At 38.6% G+C, this 17,687-nt stretch overlaps 1 protein-coding gene across 1 annotated transcript; it reads right to left on the bottom strand.

Annotated features, from left to right (window-relative positions):
• Positions 1-10,657: 10,657 nt before the first annotated feature.
• Positions 10,658-13,044, bottom strand: LOC103517048. The gene is made up of 2 exons (XM_017447304.2): positions 13,020-13,044; positions 10,658-12,225 (listed from the first exon to the last, which is right to left on the bottom strand). The coding sequence occupies exons 1-2, from the start codon at positions 13,042-13,044 to the stop codon at positions 10,658-10,660; spliced, it is 1,593 nt and encodes a 530-aa protein (XP_017302793.2).
• Positions 13,045-17,687: the final 4,643 nt, after the last annotated feature.

Genomic DNA, 17,687 nt, shown 5'->3' with positions numbered 1-17,687 from the left:
TGGAGTTTGTTGTGATTTAATAATACCGATTGGAATGTTGTTGATGTTTAATGTGCATAACCAGGTGCTTTTTAGATGCTGGTGTTCTGCTTTTGTGTGTAGTAAAGCAGCATCATCCCATAGTCGGTCCGCATAGTCCGCATTTGCTACAGTATAAACAGCTGGCTGGCCGCTGCGTTGGCAGTATAAACAAGGTATATTCCATCCTTTTCTGTTCCACATTAGGTAAACTGCAAACCCCAGACCATTGTTTAAAACCAATGAAGAGTGATGAGCAATAAGTGAGGTACTGCTCACTCCGCGATGTACTCTGTTCTACAGTCCACATGTGCTGGAGCTGAAAGATGAAACCTACAGTAGGGTACCTGGAGGAAATTGAAGAAATACGAGTGTAATCTCTGTTCTGGAAATTGTTCAATTAATGTGTTTCACATAATTGGTGTGTTCCACAAAGAATCTTCAATTTTCCACATAGAGGTTTCAGCAATATATTGCTGCTGCTTCTTCAATGAGCGTCCGCGATGTACAAATAGAAGAGGAAGCTTTGCTGAGTATATACTGGACCACAGAAGACTGGGTCCGCCTAGATGCTCGGAGATAGAACATCCCTAAGGCCGGTCACTCATGCTCGGAAACATCCCTAAGGCCGGTCACTCATGCTCGGGATGTCAGACGGATCTAGGTAGGGCAAAACTGAGTCTGAGAAACCTAGAAGTCGGAAGCTTTTTCCGCCTCCTACGTTTCGACGGTCTGACACTGCCCGACAGTCGTAAGTGGACGCCCTAAACGATGGGGATACACCGGGTTTCGTAAATATGGGGGCTACTGTTTTTAAAGCTCGATACACAAATTCCAATGATTTAGAATCGAAAGTTCTTCACTCTTCAAATTTTTACTTAGACATATCGAACTTGATGGCAAGTTTATTCAGTCTGCTTGTTTAATTTATAACTGCTGCTATCAATCATCAGTCAAAAATTTCATAGCCCATTCTATGTTCACATAACACATCTCAATCCCATAGTCGGTCCGCATAGTCCGCATTTGCTACAGTATAAACAGCTGGCTGGCCGCTGCGTTGGCAGTATAAACAAGGTATATTCTATCCTTTTCTGTTCTACAGTCCACATGTGCTGGAGCTGAAAGATGAAACCTACAGTACCTGGAGGAAATTGAAGAAATACGAGTGTAATCCCTGTTCTGGAAATTGTTCAATTGGTGTGTTTCACATAAAAGAATCTTCAAATTTCCACATGGAGGTTTCAGCAATATATTGCTGCTTCTTCAATGAGCGTCCTTTAATTTATAACTGCTGCTATCAATCATCAGTCAAAAATTTCATAGCCCATTCTATGTTCACATAACACATCTCAAGAGAAATGAACTAAAGTGTGGGGTAGCTGATCTAGGGCTAATTATATGCCTTGTATGTTTCGGCTGCCAAGCCCATTGTAGACAGCATATCTTTTGAATGGTTCCAATTTTTGACATTTGTTCTGTATGTGGTATTATGTAAATACATGAAAGAATTTAAAAGTTAAAAAAACGTTTATTTTAATGTTCAAAATATCTAACTTTTCATTTTTAGAGAGTTGTCTATATCATTCATTTTATATTTAGACTATTCAGTCTTCTTTCGGACATTCGTCGATTTTGACACTTCATTCTCTTGTTTCATAGTTTCATGACATATGGGATGTGTTTCATGTATATGTGTTGCACCATAATGTTTATTGGATTGCCACCGGTCACTATTGTCACCCCGAAGGATCAACATTATAAGTAAATGGTGCTTACTTCTTGTTTCAAGTAATTTTACCTCACTTACAATAGCAAATGGTGCTTGCACAGATGTTGATCGTGCCATAAGGAATAATTTTACAAGTTTTGTAAAACTCTTCAGTTTTAAAACGCGAGTTTTACGAGTTAACAATCTAGTGCCCTTGCTGTAGCTGATGTGCTTTGACAGTTCAAAATAATACATCGAATGCATGAGCGATTCAACTACCGAAGCTAACAGTTGACAGGCGGTTAGCTCCAATCGCGGGATGGTTACAGGTTTGACAGGAGCAACTTTGGTCTTTGCTCGAATGAGGTTGACCAACACACGTTGATCGGAGCAAACGACACGGATGTACACGGCGGCGGCCAAGGCAATGCTAGAGGCATCAGCAAATCCAATTAATTCAGGCGGGTTTACATAGGTGTCTAATACATAGCGTGGTATCTTCATCATTTGAAGGTCTGGTAGTTCGCTGATGAATGAGGACCATTCAGCAAGTAAATCGTCAGGCAACGGTTCATCCCATCCGAGGCCCATCAGCCAGAGCCTCTGCATGAGGATTTTCATCCAAACAATGACCGGGCCGAGGAACCCAGGTAGGTCAAAGATACGGGCAATCTGGGACAGGACCTGACGTTTGGTTACACAGACATCTATGATCGGTTTGACATGGTACGAGAAAACATCTTCCTTGGAATCCCATTGGATTCCCAAGACACGGAGCGTTTGATTATCTCCCATTGGATGAGAGTTTTCAAGGAGATCAAGAGACAAGCCCTCCAAGACCTCCGGATGTGAGCAGGACCACTTGCGGAGTTCAAAGCCACCTGCAGCCAACAGATTGGACAATTGTTCCCGTAGCTCACAGGCTTCAGAAATGGAGCTGGCACCGGTTACTACATCATCAACGTAGATGTCGTTTTCCAAATAAATATGGATAGGAGTCACTTGATCCATATTTATAACTCGAGCATAATTTTCACAAGTTGTGTCATATTTTATGTCTCGGACGGATTTGGATAAACACAAAAACAGCTGTTTCTTTTAGCACAATTTTTACAAGAATTAGATATAGTAGCATATTAAAGTAAGTATAATTGTAACTTGTGTCCTATGCAAGACAATGTATCATAATATGAGTTGGAGTGTGCAGAAGAAGTTGTGAACAATCTGTTTTCAAGCTTTATAACATCAAATTTCTTTGTTTTCTCCAATAAAAAGTATTATAATAATAACGATATTCCACATAATTAAGTATCTATAGATAGTTCATATTGAAGTAAAAATCGTAGAGTCACAAGAGTGTAGCTTTCCTTCTAAAAGCTTTAACGTCAACTCGCTGTGATGGAGTGACAATTTTTACAGTTAATCAATTGGCCCAGACATGGCTGGCGTTTCCTTTCTCATCGGGATGGTTCATTTTCAAATTTCCAACGTCAGGGTTTATATGCGACCTAGAAAACATTGAAAAGTCATGGAATAGTAATGAAATTTTATTCCGGGGAAAAGTTGATTTTTTAAGTTCCAGGAAAAGCGTATTTTGAACGTATTTGTTTTGGTTGACATTAAAACTGTCGCAGGTCCAATGTCCCATTTTTACATATTCCCAGATCTTGGTGTTACTCTACTTATCAAATCAAGTGGCACTCGTGGTGATATATGGCAATCACATGGCAAAACTGTCCCCTTGCCAAGTCTTGACAAAGTACAAGATGGATGGACATAACGACACTAGACACAAGAGTCAACAAAAACTGTGTTGTCTCGTGTGTTGGCAACACCACAGAATGTGCATAAATCATGGAAACAAAGCCATGACAAAAAATTAATGTTGAAAAAGAGTCCCAGAGTGCAGTTTATTATTTCAAAATCTCCGTCAGAGTTGAGTACTCGGGCTTGGTACCCCCTCAAACACAAGATTTATTGTATTTACCAAACATGGTCAACTGAACCACCGTATAGCTCACCAGAGTGGTTTAATTAGGTTACTACAATGATACAGTTTCTGCTGATATACATAGTCTCATAATATTCTCGCTGCTAGTAAGTCTGGTTGTATAATCCAATAATGATATCCAGCGGCTATACTTAAGATAAACTTTGCTGTAGTTCCAATAGTTGCTCCTTTCTTTCCTTCTCGCGTTCTTTTGTCTACTGGAAATTCTTCATGGGCGTGAATAATTTTAATTCATTCATAAACTTCATATTTTGAGTTGGAGTTGCCTCCGGTTTTGTTCATTCCTAAAACACTAACCAACCCATTACACAGAATACCTATAGCCTAGGTATATTTAAATTTGTAATACCAAAGTATTGCGTGTGTCCGAATGTTGAACCACTTGGTAATTATTTTTGCAAGATTGATGGTTTTGAGGAATTATTGATTACTATTGAATCGGTTCTCGCCTCAGTTGATCAGGTTCAGACCTAATGTATGTTATTAACGTGTAATAATCACCCTGCTATCAAAATCTGAATCCTATAATCTGCACCAATATTGGGGGGTTCCAAATACACCCACATATGTAGGTGTTGTACAACTAACCCAATTCGGATGTGGCTCAAATTTTGGCTCATATGTGGCTCAAATGAAATTGATTATGGTTTTTGATCTATAGCGCCTTTGCTTTTTAGTCCCTCCTCTTTATTATTACAATAGTAATAAAAAGGTATAAGGGACGGACTATTGTATTCGCTTCGGTGTCGTCTGTCTGTCATTCTGTCTGTCACTCTGTCTGTTCCCATAGAAGGACTTATCCAAACCTGGTCGACCTATATATCAAATTAAAGGTCTTTTTATCAGCAACACGAAAATGGTGGTGCAAATTTTGTCCAGAAAACCATAAAGCCAAAAAACAAAAAAAAAAAAACTGTTTTTTGGGGGATTTTTTGTTGTACTTTCAAGCATCTTGTTTCTTTCCTAGTTTTAGTAACCCTCAATACCTACTCTGGCTCTTCTTTTCTACCTCTTCAGCTTTTACTTCACCTTCTCTCCCTTCTTCCACTTCCATCTTGTATATTTTTTTTTCTTTCTTTGTTCCTTTCCGTTGATCGCATTCCTACAGTCCTCCAATTGGTTCCTATGTACAACATTTGCATTTGAGTTATGTTAGGCTGTGATTTTACCTCTCTTACTTGTTTTACTGTGTGTCGCCCATCACAAGTTCCTATGAAAACAACATGTGTCATACAGTAATCATTTATTGTAAGAAATAAAAACCTGTGATATCTTATTATTTTGTTTGGACAAAATTTTGCGTGTCTTCTTGTTGTGTTAACTTTTCACCTTGATCTCTTATTTTTTTTTTACACACGGGGATGCGAAAATGCTTTAAACCTTGAAAAAAACTTCCCTTAAGTACTTGTCATCAAAAATTCGAGGCTGAGGTGGGGTTTAGAAAGTTCCCAAAATTGGTTCTGGTTTAAAACAATAAGGAAAATGTTTAAATAATTTAATTATGGTCGAGTATGTAGGGACATAGGCTATTTAAATTTGTCATATTCCATCCCGATTCAAAATGGCAGCACCTCAAAGTTATGACTCTTATGCCACGCTGATCCCGTACAAAGGACGGGTCAACCACTAGTGAGAAGTAGAGAAAATGTGTACCTAAAGCTGCCTATTGGGGTCAGTATGGTCAACCCTTGAGGTGTCCCTTTGACTCCGTGCGGGACGAAATGAGTCGAAGTTAGTTGATGTGAGTCAGAAGCCGAATAGATGTAGATGTCTTTTTAGAAACGATTGTAAAGACGTGATGTTTTTTAAACTCTTGAGCTGATTCTCTCGTTTTGGTAGAGTATGCATGGGCTTTGGCGGTCCGTTTTCTTCTAAAACTGACCGGACCATATTAGGGAGTTTCAGTAAATACCTAATCTCCACAGTTGATTTGATCGCTCTAAGAAAAAAAAAAAAAAAAAAAAATTGGTTAAAGTTAAAAAAAAAAAAAAAATCTATTGACAGTTCATATTGAAGTAAATAAAAATCGTAGAGTAACAAGAGTGTAGCTTTCCTTCTAAAAGCTTTAACGTCAACTCGCTGTGATAGAGTGACAATTTTTACAGTTAATCAACCCTTAAGGGGGCCTTTTCTAAAGTTTGTCTACCGCTGGTACTCTGCATACATAGCCTCCAGTATGTCCTACCACTGTTGCAACTGTGTTGTCTCGTGTGTTGGCAACACCACAGAATGTGCATAAATCATGGAAACAAAGCCATGCGATTACTTCAAATGCAAACACAAAGAATAAAACAAAACTCCAAATGACACCAAAGTTAGCAGTAGTAAAAATGGAATAAAAAATAGATAATACCAGTTTCCGTTCAGTGGAGCGAAACTTTGCAAACTTTTACAAAACCTGAAGCTTACAAATATTTTCTCAAGGCGACCTTTTTGATCTACGGCTGTTAATCGTTGAGAAATAGTTAAATTGTAGACATAGCTATGACGGTAGAATTTGTCGAGAAGAGATGGAGTTGATAAATTGAGGAGCATGTTTAATTATTGTTAAGGTGAAATAACTGTTGGTTGGTCGAATCTGAAATCTTTTGGAGTTTAAATAGTTAAATTGTAGACATAGCTATGACGGTAGAATTTGTCGAGAAGAGATGGAGTTGATAAATTGAGGAGCATGTTTAATTATTGTAAAGGTGAAATAACTGTTGGTTGGTCGAATCTGAAATCTTGTGGAGTTTGGAGGCAATAGCTCGATCTGATGTTTATGTGTGTGTGGTCAATAAACAATGAGCACGAGATAGCCCACGGGCATTTGATACTTCACTGGTTCCCGATGGAATACTCAGGTTGAGCTACGTCGAACGTGGTTGAAAATGTCCGAAATATTTCAACTCACAGGTCAATATAGAAAACAGACTTGAGGTAATCTCTGGGAAAGGCATTCTGTACCATCTTGAGGTACTTGCAAATAAGGTTGTTCTTCCTGCTTTAAAATTCTATATTTCCCATAAACACAAAAACAGCTGTTTCTTTTAGCATAATTTTTACAAGAATTAGATATAGTAGCATATTAAAAGTAAGTATAATTGTAACTTGTATCCTAAGACAATGTATCATCATAATATGAGTTGGAGTGTGCAGACCAAGTTGTGAACAATCTGTTTTCAAGCTTTATAACATCACATTTCTTTGTTTTCTCCAATAAAAAGCATTATAATAATGACAATATTCCACATAATTAAGTATCTATAGATAGTTCATATTGAAGTAAAAATCTATAGAGTCACAAGAGTGTAGCTTTCCTTCTAAAAGCTTTAACGTCAACTCGCTGTGATGGAGTGACAATTTTTACAGTTAATCATCCCTTAAGGGGGCCTTTTCTAAAGTTTGTCTACCGCTGGTACTCTGCATAGTCTGCATACATAGCCTCCAGCATGTCCTACCACTGTTGCAACTGTGTTGTCTCGTGTGTTGGCAACACCACAGAATGTGCATAAATCATGGAAATATGGTTCATTGGAGTTTGTTGTGATTTAATAATACCGATTGGAATGTTGTTGATGTTTAATGTGCATAACCAGGTGCTTTTTAGATGATGTTCTGCTTTTGTGTGTAGTAAAGCAGCATCCATACAATTAAGTTGAGTGGTCTGATAGAAGAAACTGTCGGTCCTCCAGTCCCGAAATGGAAGAGAGGACAGGCCAGCTACCCCAAGAAGCAATTGAGCATTATCTGTTTGGGATAAAGATTCCCGCCCGAGGCGGAAATCAAACCCGCGGACTAGCGCTTACAAGGGGATTGGGTTGGAAGTTGGAAGGTATCCAAAAGAATGCTCTTCAATCCGTAGATTCCTTAATTCTCTGGATCACCAGACTCTATGTGAGCTACGTCCATTCGATCCAATAGGTCTAGGGCCCCTTCCTGGGGTCCTCAAGGGGGCCTGGAACTAGCATTACATCCTAATAGAGCTAAAACTACCTAGTAGAATTGTATTTTCCTTTCGGTACCTATTTCCCCTCTTTTGGTGTGGTAGCCCCTGTATTAAACCATAGGAAATCCAAGATTTGTAAGCCATGAAAATCGGTTCTGTTTCCGAAAGGAAAACAATTTCCATTCGACCTAGCCCCAGGCCCCGGTTAGACTTAGCGGCCCTGTACCTATCCTTCCAATATAATAAATAGAGTATGTTTATTTTAATAATATAGTTTATTAAGAGCTTTCTCCTTGAAGAGCACGGCTTCCCTGTTGAATTGTAATGATAATCATTAAGTTATAATGAAATTATAAAGGTTCCTCGCCGTCAGAACGGTAACAATATGGTTCATATAATCATTAAGTTATAATGAAATTATAAAGGTTCCTCGCCGTCAGAACGGTAACAATATGGTTCATTGGAGTTTGTTGTGATTTAATAAACCGATTGGAATGTTGTTGATGTGCTTGTGCATAACCAGGTGCTTTTTAGATGCTGGTGTTCTGCTTTTGTGTGTAGTAAAGCAGCATACATACAATTTTATAATTTAAGTTGAGTGGTCTGATAGAAGAAACTGTCGGTCCTCCAGTCCCGAAATGGAAGAGAGGACAGGCCAGCTGCCCTAAGAAGTAATTGAGCATTATCTGTTTGGGATAAAGATTCCCGCCCGGGATGGGAATCAAACCCGCGGACTAGCGCTTACGAGGGGACTGGGCTTGGAAGTTATCCAAGAGAATGCTCTTCAATCCGTAGATTCCTTAGTTCTCTGGATCACCAGACTCTATGTGAGCAATAATAAGTGTAACACACAATGTAAAGATTCCAATAAAGTCGGGATCAGGATAATTATGACGAACGAACTTGCTTCTGTAGCAAGTCCAGGTTGCAATACAACCTCATTGTAATAAAAATTGGTAAATAATTGTAAAGCATTGTACTTATGCATGTTTTGAATAATTGTGTGTATAATTAAGCGGTGGCAAGCACGGTTGTTACTCATTTTGTTGGAAAACAAAGCTCTGTAATTACCACCTCAGTGAGAACTCGATAGACCCCTCCGATATACGAACTTGCTTCTGTAGCAAGTCCAGGTTGCAATACAACCTCATTGTAATAAAAATTGGTAAATAATTGTAAAGCATTGTACTTATGAATGTTTTGAATAATTGTGTGTATAATTAAGCGGTGGCAAGCACGGTTGTTACTCATCATTTTGTTGGAAAACAAAGCTCTGTAATTACCACCTCAGTGAGAACTCGATAGACCCCTCCGATACAACAATACCCGTTTGGTTTCCACGAGATGTTCGGCCGGTGGTGAAATAGACTGGAGTAGCCAAGGTTTCGGGTTCGAGTGAAAATGTGTTTCAAGAATCAACCTGTTTAACAATACCGCTTGTTCAAAATAATTGCTCTAAGTTCATCAAGAAACGTGAACTATGAATACTTAATAAGTGTAACACACAATGTAAAGATTCCAATAAAGTCGGGATCAGGATAATTATGATGAACGAACTTGCTTCTGTAGCAAGTCCAGGTTGCAATACAACCTCATTGTAATAAAAATTGGTAAATAATTGTAAAGCATTGTACTTATGCATGTTTTGAATAATTGTGTGTATAATTAAGCGGTGGCAAGCACGGTTGTTACTCATTTTGTTGGAAAACAAAGCTCTGTAATTACCACCTCAGTGAGAACTCGATAGACCCCTCCGATACAACAATACCCGTTTGGTTTCCACGAGATGTTCGGCCGGTGGTGAAATAGACTGGAGTAGCCAAGGTTTCGGGTTCGAGTGAAAATGTGTTTCAAAATTGTGAAGAATTATGACTGGTCTATGAGCAACGTGCAGTAATATGCCATTTGTACATGAATATTAATGCAGCTTGAAATGTGTCCACGAATATTTATGAAGAAGTAATGAGAGTGAGAAAAACAAAGAAAAAATGGTATTGATCTTGGAGAAGCCCGGGGTGTCTTACCTTTAAACTTTTACTTTTGGGTAGGTAGAGGAGAACACTTCAGATAATTCAGTTAGAAAAATTCCGAGTCCGACCGGTAGGTAGGTATGATTTTGGTTGAGCGTTGATGTTGGTTGATAAGACGAAGAACGAACAATGGCGAAGCGAAGCACTCAGATTTTTTCGAACCAGCCGGCGTCTTGTTTATATTTGTTTGAAATCAGCTGACTCGCGCGATTGAAGCGACACCCGTGGGCAGGATGTGATTTAGGACAAGGAGGGAATTCAAATTTTAAGGGCGCGTTCACAAACAGATCTTGTAAGATGAACTGGGACAGTTGGAGATTTTCTCAAGTTTGGTCGAAATAATTCAAGTGGCAATTTTATACGAAAAATCACGAGTAGAATGAGATTTCTGGACTGTGAAATAGCTTTTGTGGAGGCAAAATGATACGAGCTATCGAGCTTCTCCTAATAATTTTGTCTGATTAGAAATACTACTTGGGCCTATATCAAGAAAACACCAACATAACTAATTAAATACTATACCCCTTTTGACGTGAATTGCGAATTAATGCCTTTTTAAGTATCATAACTTCATAACATGGTCAAAATTACCCATGCCTATATCATAGCATCAGAATAATCTAATGCTGTAAGAAAATCATTACCTTGTATATTAAGCAGATATCAATATTTATTGTCTTCGGTATTTTAATTGTTATTTGCGTCAGAGAAGAGCAATTAATTGGGAATTACTAGTAATGAGATTTCCATAAACATCGCAAGATAATGATTATCCAATAATGATTTCTCAATTCCTCATTGGAACTTGGATTGCAACACAATGCCAACTTCCTGTATGTAGGTTTTCCACCATCTATTTCTTTTGTAGATTACTCCTACCAACTCCCCTACCTTTATGGCCGTTTTGGGGTGTTAGGTACCTTTAGATAAAGCTAAGTCAAAAAGATGGGTCTGATACTCTACAGTCGATCGACTTTCACTGAAAGATATACGAAGTATAGAAAGATAAAATCATGAAGGTCTGGTAGTTCGCTGATGAATGAGGACCATTCAGCAAGTAAATCGTCAGGCAACGGTTCATCCCATCCGAGGCCCATCAGCCAGAGCCTCTGCATGAGGATTTTCATCCAAACAATGACCGGGCCGAGGAACCCAGGTAGGTCAAAGATACGGGCAATCTGGGACAGGACCTGACGTTTGGTTACACAGACATCTATGATCGGTTTGACATGGTACGAGAAAACATCTTCCTTGGAATCCCATTGGATTCCCAAGACACGGAGCGTTTGATTATCTCCCAGTGGATGAGAGTTTTCAAGGAGATCAAGAGACAAGCCCTCCAAGACCTCCGGATGTGAGCAGGACCACTTGCGGAGTTCAAAGCCACCTGCAGCCAACAGATTGGACAATTGTTCCCGTAGCTCACAGGCTTCAGAAATGGAGCTGGCACCGGTTACTACATCATCAACGTAGATGTCGTTTTCCAAGACCTCAGCGGCTTTAGGAAACTTTGGCCCCTCATCAATGGTCAATTGTTTTATTACCCGTAACGCATGGTAAGGTGAACTGGCTACTCCAAAACAGACACGGGTGATCTCATACTGCTGAACAGACAACTGGGGATCTTGTCTCCATAAGATCTGCTGGTGCACAGAATCTTGAGGATCCACTTTGATGGCTCGATACATTTGTTTTATATCAGCGGTCAAAACAATGGGGTGTAGTCTGAAATTCAACATAATATCGTTAATATCGTTCTGGAGCTTTGGGCCGACCAATAAGGCATCATTCAATGATGGGTGAGACGGGGTTGCATGCTCGGCTGGACTGAATACCACCCGGACCTTGGTGGTGGTGCTCGATTCTTTCATGACACCATGGTGTATCATGACATAAGATGATGGGTTAGAGGTCACCTTCATATGACCTTGATCAATATAATCCTGGAGGTTTTCATAGTACAAAGATTTGAATTCAGGTTTGCGGCTCAAAACCTGTTCTAACTTGACCAGACGAGACATGGCATTGGTCAGATTGTTGCCTAGATCAGGTGGGTCTCCATCTTTAAATGGCAACCGGACAACATAGGTTCCATCAGGTTCACGGTAGTGTGTCTTTTGGAAATGCTCCTCACACTGAAGATCTTCTGGGCGGGTAGGTATATTCACTTTCACTTCTTCGGTCTCCCAGAATTTCTTCAGTTGGTTATCCAATGACTCGTCAGCATCATGCATACTAGAGACATGGAACGACTGAGGAGATACAACAGGTGTGGTGGTAGAAGCAAGTCCCATGACCAAATTGCCGAAGATAGTCGGAATCAGGGACGGCTCTCCCGGGACAATAGGTTGGTGATGGTCTATAAGAGCCGCATAATACTGGGCACCCAGCAACATGTCCACTGGTGAGGGCTGATGGAACAATGGATCAGCCAGTTGAACATGTGACAGACGCTGGATGATGGTCACAGAAACAGGTGTACTCGGTATGTTGGACGATATTTTAGGGAGAATAACAACCTCAACATCTAGGGATGCACAAACAGTTATGTCAGAGCTCACTTAAAGCTTGTGCTTCCTAAAGTAATTATTGTTATGCATTGTATTTCAAAAAGTTATTAATCATGTTACCATGGCTTGCAATGGCTTACCAATCTTACCATGGATGGTCAGGACCCAAAATAAAATTAAAATCATTAATAACAACGAAAATAATTGAGTTAAAAAAAGTCATATAATTACTCTTACTGTAAGTAAAAGTAAGTTCATATTTGACTTCTTCATTAAAGTGTAGGTAGGCTGGCTTACCAATCTTACCATGGATGGTCAGGACCCAAAGTAAAATTAAAATCATTAATAACAAACAACGAAAATAATCGAGTAAAAAAAAAAGCCATATAATTACTCTTACTGTAAGTAAAAGTAAGTTCATATTTGACTTGTTCATTAAAGTGTAGGTATAGGCTGTCCGATATGTATAACTTTCCAAACAATAAAACCAATTGTTCTGTTTGTTATTGACCATAATAATTATAACAAAGTTATCTTTGTTTTGAACTAAAATGGAACTGAGGTATGGTAAAGTTAATATGTTGTTTGTTAAAATGAGAAAAATTCCAAGCTCCCAAGACAATAAAACCAATTGTTCTGTTTGTTATTGACCATAATAATTATAACAAAGTTATCTTTGTTTTGAACTACAATGGAACTGAGGTATAGTAAAGTTAATATGTTGTTTGTTAAAATGAGAAAAATTCCAAGCTCCCAAATCATTAAGCGCAAATTTTAATAGCTCATTATTGCAAGTACTTTCCACTATCACCTTCAGGGTTAATTTGAGTACCCATGCCAAAGATAATACAGATTTTTAACGCGTTAGTGTTGACTTGGTTGGCATGCTAAGTATTACAAAAGTATGTTTGAGCTTACACCATAGAAAAGTTCGCCCCCAAATTATTTGATCTCGCGTTTTTCACTGAGATTTCAACCATCAATCTCGTTATGGTAGGTTTTCTCAAGACCAAGACGTTGAGTGCAATCCGTTCATAATCTCAATGGCTGCAGAATAGAAATGCTGCGTCCATTGTAGAATTTGTCGATATTTTGCTATCGATTAACTTTTTTTTCTACCTGCGCCCGAGGCAAATGAGTGCGTGTGCCCAGTTGGTGCCCATCCAGGTTCAAGTCTGTTTGGTAACGGGAACATACCCGAGGGTTTTGGCATAAAATAAGGCCTATCATTCGGCTATAGGTAACTCTCAATTATCCAATTAAAATTATATCCGATCTACCTCCTACAAATCGAAGGACATCACGTCGATCGTTCACAAAATATACTGAGCACTTTTCCTCACGAATTCCCACAACGACCTAGGTACGGGTAAGAACTATACCTTATCAGCTGCCGTTTTCAATTAAGATCCAAAATAAAATATAATTTTAATTTCTAGGTAAGATTTTGATTCTTATCCGCCAAATAATTTGGTGAGAAAATCGTTATTGAAAGCCGCGTTTACAATTTTCAATAATCAAGAGGTTTGCGAGACAAGAGGTACACTGATAGCTACTGAATTTGCCCATTTACCATTTAGGGGTGAAGAAAAAAACATGGTGGATCTGATTTTTTGCCAGGAAAACGATCGAAGTATAAAAACATATTGAAAATCTGTTCGTAGAAACATAAATTTGTACCTCAAAAAAGCCTTCCCTTGATTATTAAGTATTGTTTGTAAACCCGGCTTCTAAGTATGCCCAATACAAACAAACTGAGATGAAAACTTAACGTCCCAAGACAACAGAGAAGTCGGTAATGGAAGGCCTAGGTTCGACACCAGGAATGGATAAAGTGATGACTCCGGGCTTTATGAAGTATCTTTTAAACATTAAAAGCTTTATGAAGTATCTTTTACCCAAGGGCCATAAAGTAGGTACGCCTTTGATCCAAAAGGAGAGGAAAAAACTTGAAAATTTATTAATTTCATTCATCAGTGTTTACCCATTAGCTGTTTTCTTCCTCCCCTTTAACGTGCTTCTAATACTCTGGAATATTAGGATTGAGATGAAAACTTAACGTCCCAAGACAACAGAGAAGTCGGTAATGGAAGGCCTAGGTTCGACACCAGGAATGGATAAAGTGATGACACCGGGGCAAACATTAAAAGCTTTTTGAAGTACCTTTTACCCAAGGGCCATACAGTAGGTACGCCTTTGATCCAAAAGGAGGAAAAAACTTGAAAATTTATTAATTTCATTCATCAGTGTTAACCCATTAGCTGTTTTCTTCCTCCCCTTTAACGTGCTTCTACTCTGGAATATTAGGTCGTTCTTTGAGTCATGAATTGGTTTGGGTCTTTTGGCATGAATTGATCTCCCCAAAGAGTCTGACATTGTGACCCATCCCTGACCAAGCTGGTACCTGGTAGGCAGAGAAACTGTGATTTATGCGTTTGAAAGTTCCCCAAGATTAGCATAAACCGGACCTCTCCATTAAGTAGTTAAACTCTTGAGATTTTTCTCAACACTTAAACAAACAAACTCTCACAGATTATTTTCTATTCATCTTCTCTAACTTTTCTCTATTATCTTCCTTGCAAGGTTGTGCTGTTTGCATAGGTAACCATTAAGTAGTTAAACTCTTGAGATTTTTCTCAACACTTAAACAAACAAACTCTCACAGATTATTTTCTATTCATCTTCTCTAACTTCTCTCTATTATCTTCCTTGCAAGGTCGTGCTGTTTGCATAGGTATCTTTGAAAGAATAAATTTCTTTTCTCTATCGGTCCGGTTCGTTTCTAATTCCATTTCTGCAGGAGGTGCGAACAGAGGACCTTCTGATTTTTTCTCTATCGGTCCGGTTCGTTTCTAATTCCATTTCTGCAGGAGGTGCGAACAGAGGACCTTCTGATTGGTAAACGAACAGTGAACTCCTGATAGTTTTACTGTCTGAAGGTAGAAACACACTACCATCACGTCACGTGAACTCATAGGAAATCAGAAAGATGTAGCTCGAAGTTTTCCCATAATATTGTAGGTAATCACGTACTAATTAGTACTTGACATGGTATCCCGTTTTCAAAGTTTATGTTTATATTATTTTGATATGCACCTCTATATTTATGTTTGTAATGTGTATACATATGTTTATGTTTCACATGTGTGTGATCTTCACGGGCTTCTTCACTACTGTCTAAAGGTAGAAACACACTACCATCACGTCACGTGAACTCATGGGAAATCAGAAAGATGTAGCTCGAAGTTTTCCCATAATATTGTAGTAGGTAATCTCGTCACGTGAGCTCTCGTGACGAGATAGTAGTGTGGCTGTCCTCGACGAAATCACCTACAATATCATAGGAAAACTTTGAAGAACATCTTTCTGACTCCTCATGAGTTCACGTGAGGTGTGTTTATACCTTAACGGTTGACCAGTCAACCTGTCACTATTAAACTAACATCTTTATAATAGAGATTTAATTACCTATTAATCCTCGAGTTTACAATACTGCAACTAATTAGTACTTGACATGGTATCCCGTTTTCAAAGTTTATGTTTATATTATTTTGATATGCACCTCTATATTTATGTTTGTAATGTTTATACATATGTTTATGTTTCACATGTGTATGATCTTCACGGGCTTCTTCACATGAAGTTTATCAGAGCGTTCCATTGAGCTTTATGTAACGACAAATACAACATAAGTACCTATTTATGTACAAACATATTCACAACTAGCACTACTTGTAAAGAGTAGATATTACTCAAATATACTGCCTGACACGGGTGCAGATATTTGATTTATAAAGTTTTGCCTAAGGCCAGCCACTCACTATCAGGTAAACTTGATCAGGTGTCAGGTATACCTGATAGTGTGAGTGCTCATCAGGTATCAGGTAGACCTGACAGGCGGACCTTTTTAACCGTACACGTCAGGTCTACCTGATAGTGTGTGTGCTCATCAGGTATCAGGTCTACTTGATAGTGAGTGGCTGGTATAAGGCCGGACACTCACATTCAGACACAAGCGCGGTGGATTTCGAATCTGAAGGCTCTAGGTTCGATTCCATGTCAAGACATTATCATTAATTTTGTGTCTCAATCTGGAAACGGAGACGGAGCATTCGTGATTAAAACAATTAAAAAGTCGTCCTAATAAAGCAGAGTCTTAACTTTTGTAATGGGACATTGTTCGGTAAGATTTCATCAATTTCAGTGATTTTTGGAAACAGGCCAGCAGACCAGCACCCACAGAACAACTTGATGTGGAGCAAGTCTATCTTCCTTCATAGATTTGCTAGTAATAAATCACGTACCTATGTACCTTGGTATCTAGGTACTTTGTGGCCCAATAAACAGATCATAAAATCACGCAAACTCTCCTAGACATAAACAGAGCTACAAGTTGTTGACTCATTATGAAGAAGCTGATGTTATTTTACTATCTTAATTTAATTCAATCAAGTTCTTGCTCTATTGCCCATATCCCATATCGACTTTATTTGTTTATTGTTTATTTTGATCCTATTAATTCACTTCCTCATTTTGTTTTGGTAATAATCTCTATGAAAATTGGGTGATAATGATAACTAGTTAACAATATGATTTTTTCATTGCTATCTATGTACTACCTATGAAATAGTCTCAGTTCATTAACTGGTGAAAAAATTTCAAGAGCTTTTTTTTTCCTCATAGAAATCTTTTAAATTTAAGGGTTTCAAATTCCAAAAGCGAGTTACGGGAATAACCCCTACCCCTTACTGTTCGGCTACCTCAACTGACATCCCGATTTTGAAAATTTGGACCGATTGCAATACTTTCATTACTAGTATAGCTCCGCTATACTGTAGTAATAGAAAGTAAAAAAGTATGTATGAGCTTACACCATAAAGAAGTTCGCCTCCAAATTATTTGATCTCGTGTTTTTCACTGAGATTTCAACCATCAATCTCGTTATGGTAGGTTTTCTCAAGACCAAAACGTTGAGTGCAATCCGTTCATAATCTCAATGGCTGCAGAATAGAAATGCTGCGTCCATTGTAGAATTTGTTCAATTTGTCGATATTTTGTTATCGATTAATCAACTGACAGACTACTATTTTTGCCACGGGAACCAAACAAGTCTGATATTTTGACTATCATCTGACCAGATCTAGGGGGACCTCTATTTGCTCTATAGATCTATTAGTATTTTTGCCTTCTGTGTATACTCTGACATTATTAATTGATAAACATAATGAACATTGCTGGACTAGATTATTGTCCGCTGCTAGATTAGAGGATAGAGAGAGCTCTAACGGCTAAGGTCTTATCGTCCCGAAATCTAAGAGAGAAGGAAAGCAAGATAAGAGAAAACCAGCCGTTCCGAGAACGAACATTATCCGTTCAGGATATAATCCGCCCGGTCTGGAATCGAACCCGCGGCCTAGCGCTTACAAGCCAGATGCGTTACCAACCAAGCTAGCTAAGCTGGCAAAATGTAACTTTAAAC

The sequence above is a fragment of the Diaphorina citri genome, unplaced genomic scaffold (assembly GCF_000475195.1).
Source record: "Diaphorina citri unplaced genomic scaffold, Diaci psyllid genome assembly version 1.1 scaffold1730, whole genome shotgun sequence".
Lineage (NCBI taxonomy): Eukaryota > Metazoa > Arthropoda > Insecta > Hemiptera > Psyllidae > Diaphorina > Diaphorina citri.
Note: the sequence above shows the minus strand (reverse complement) of the source record. Positions and strands in the feature narration are given on the sequence as shown.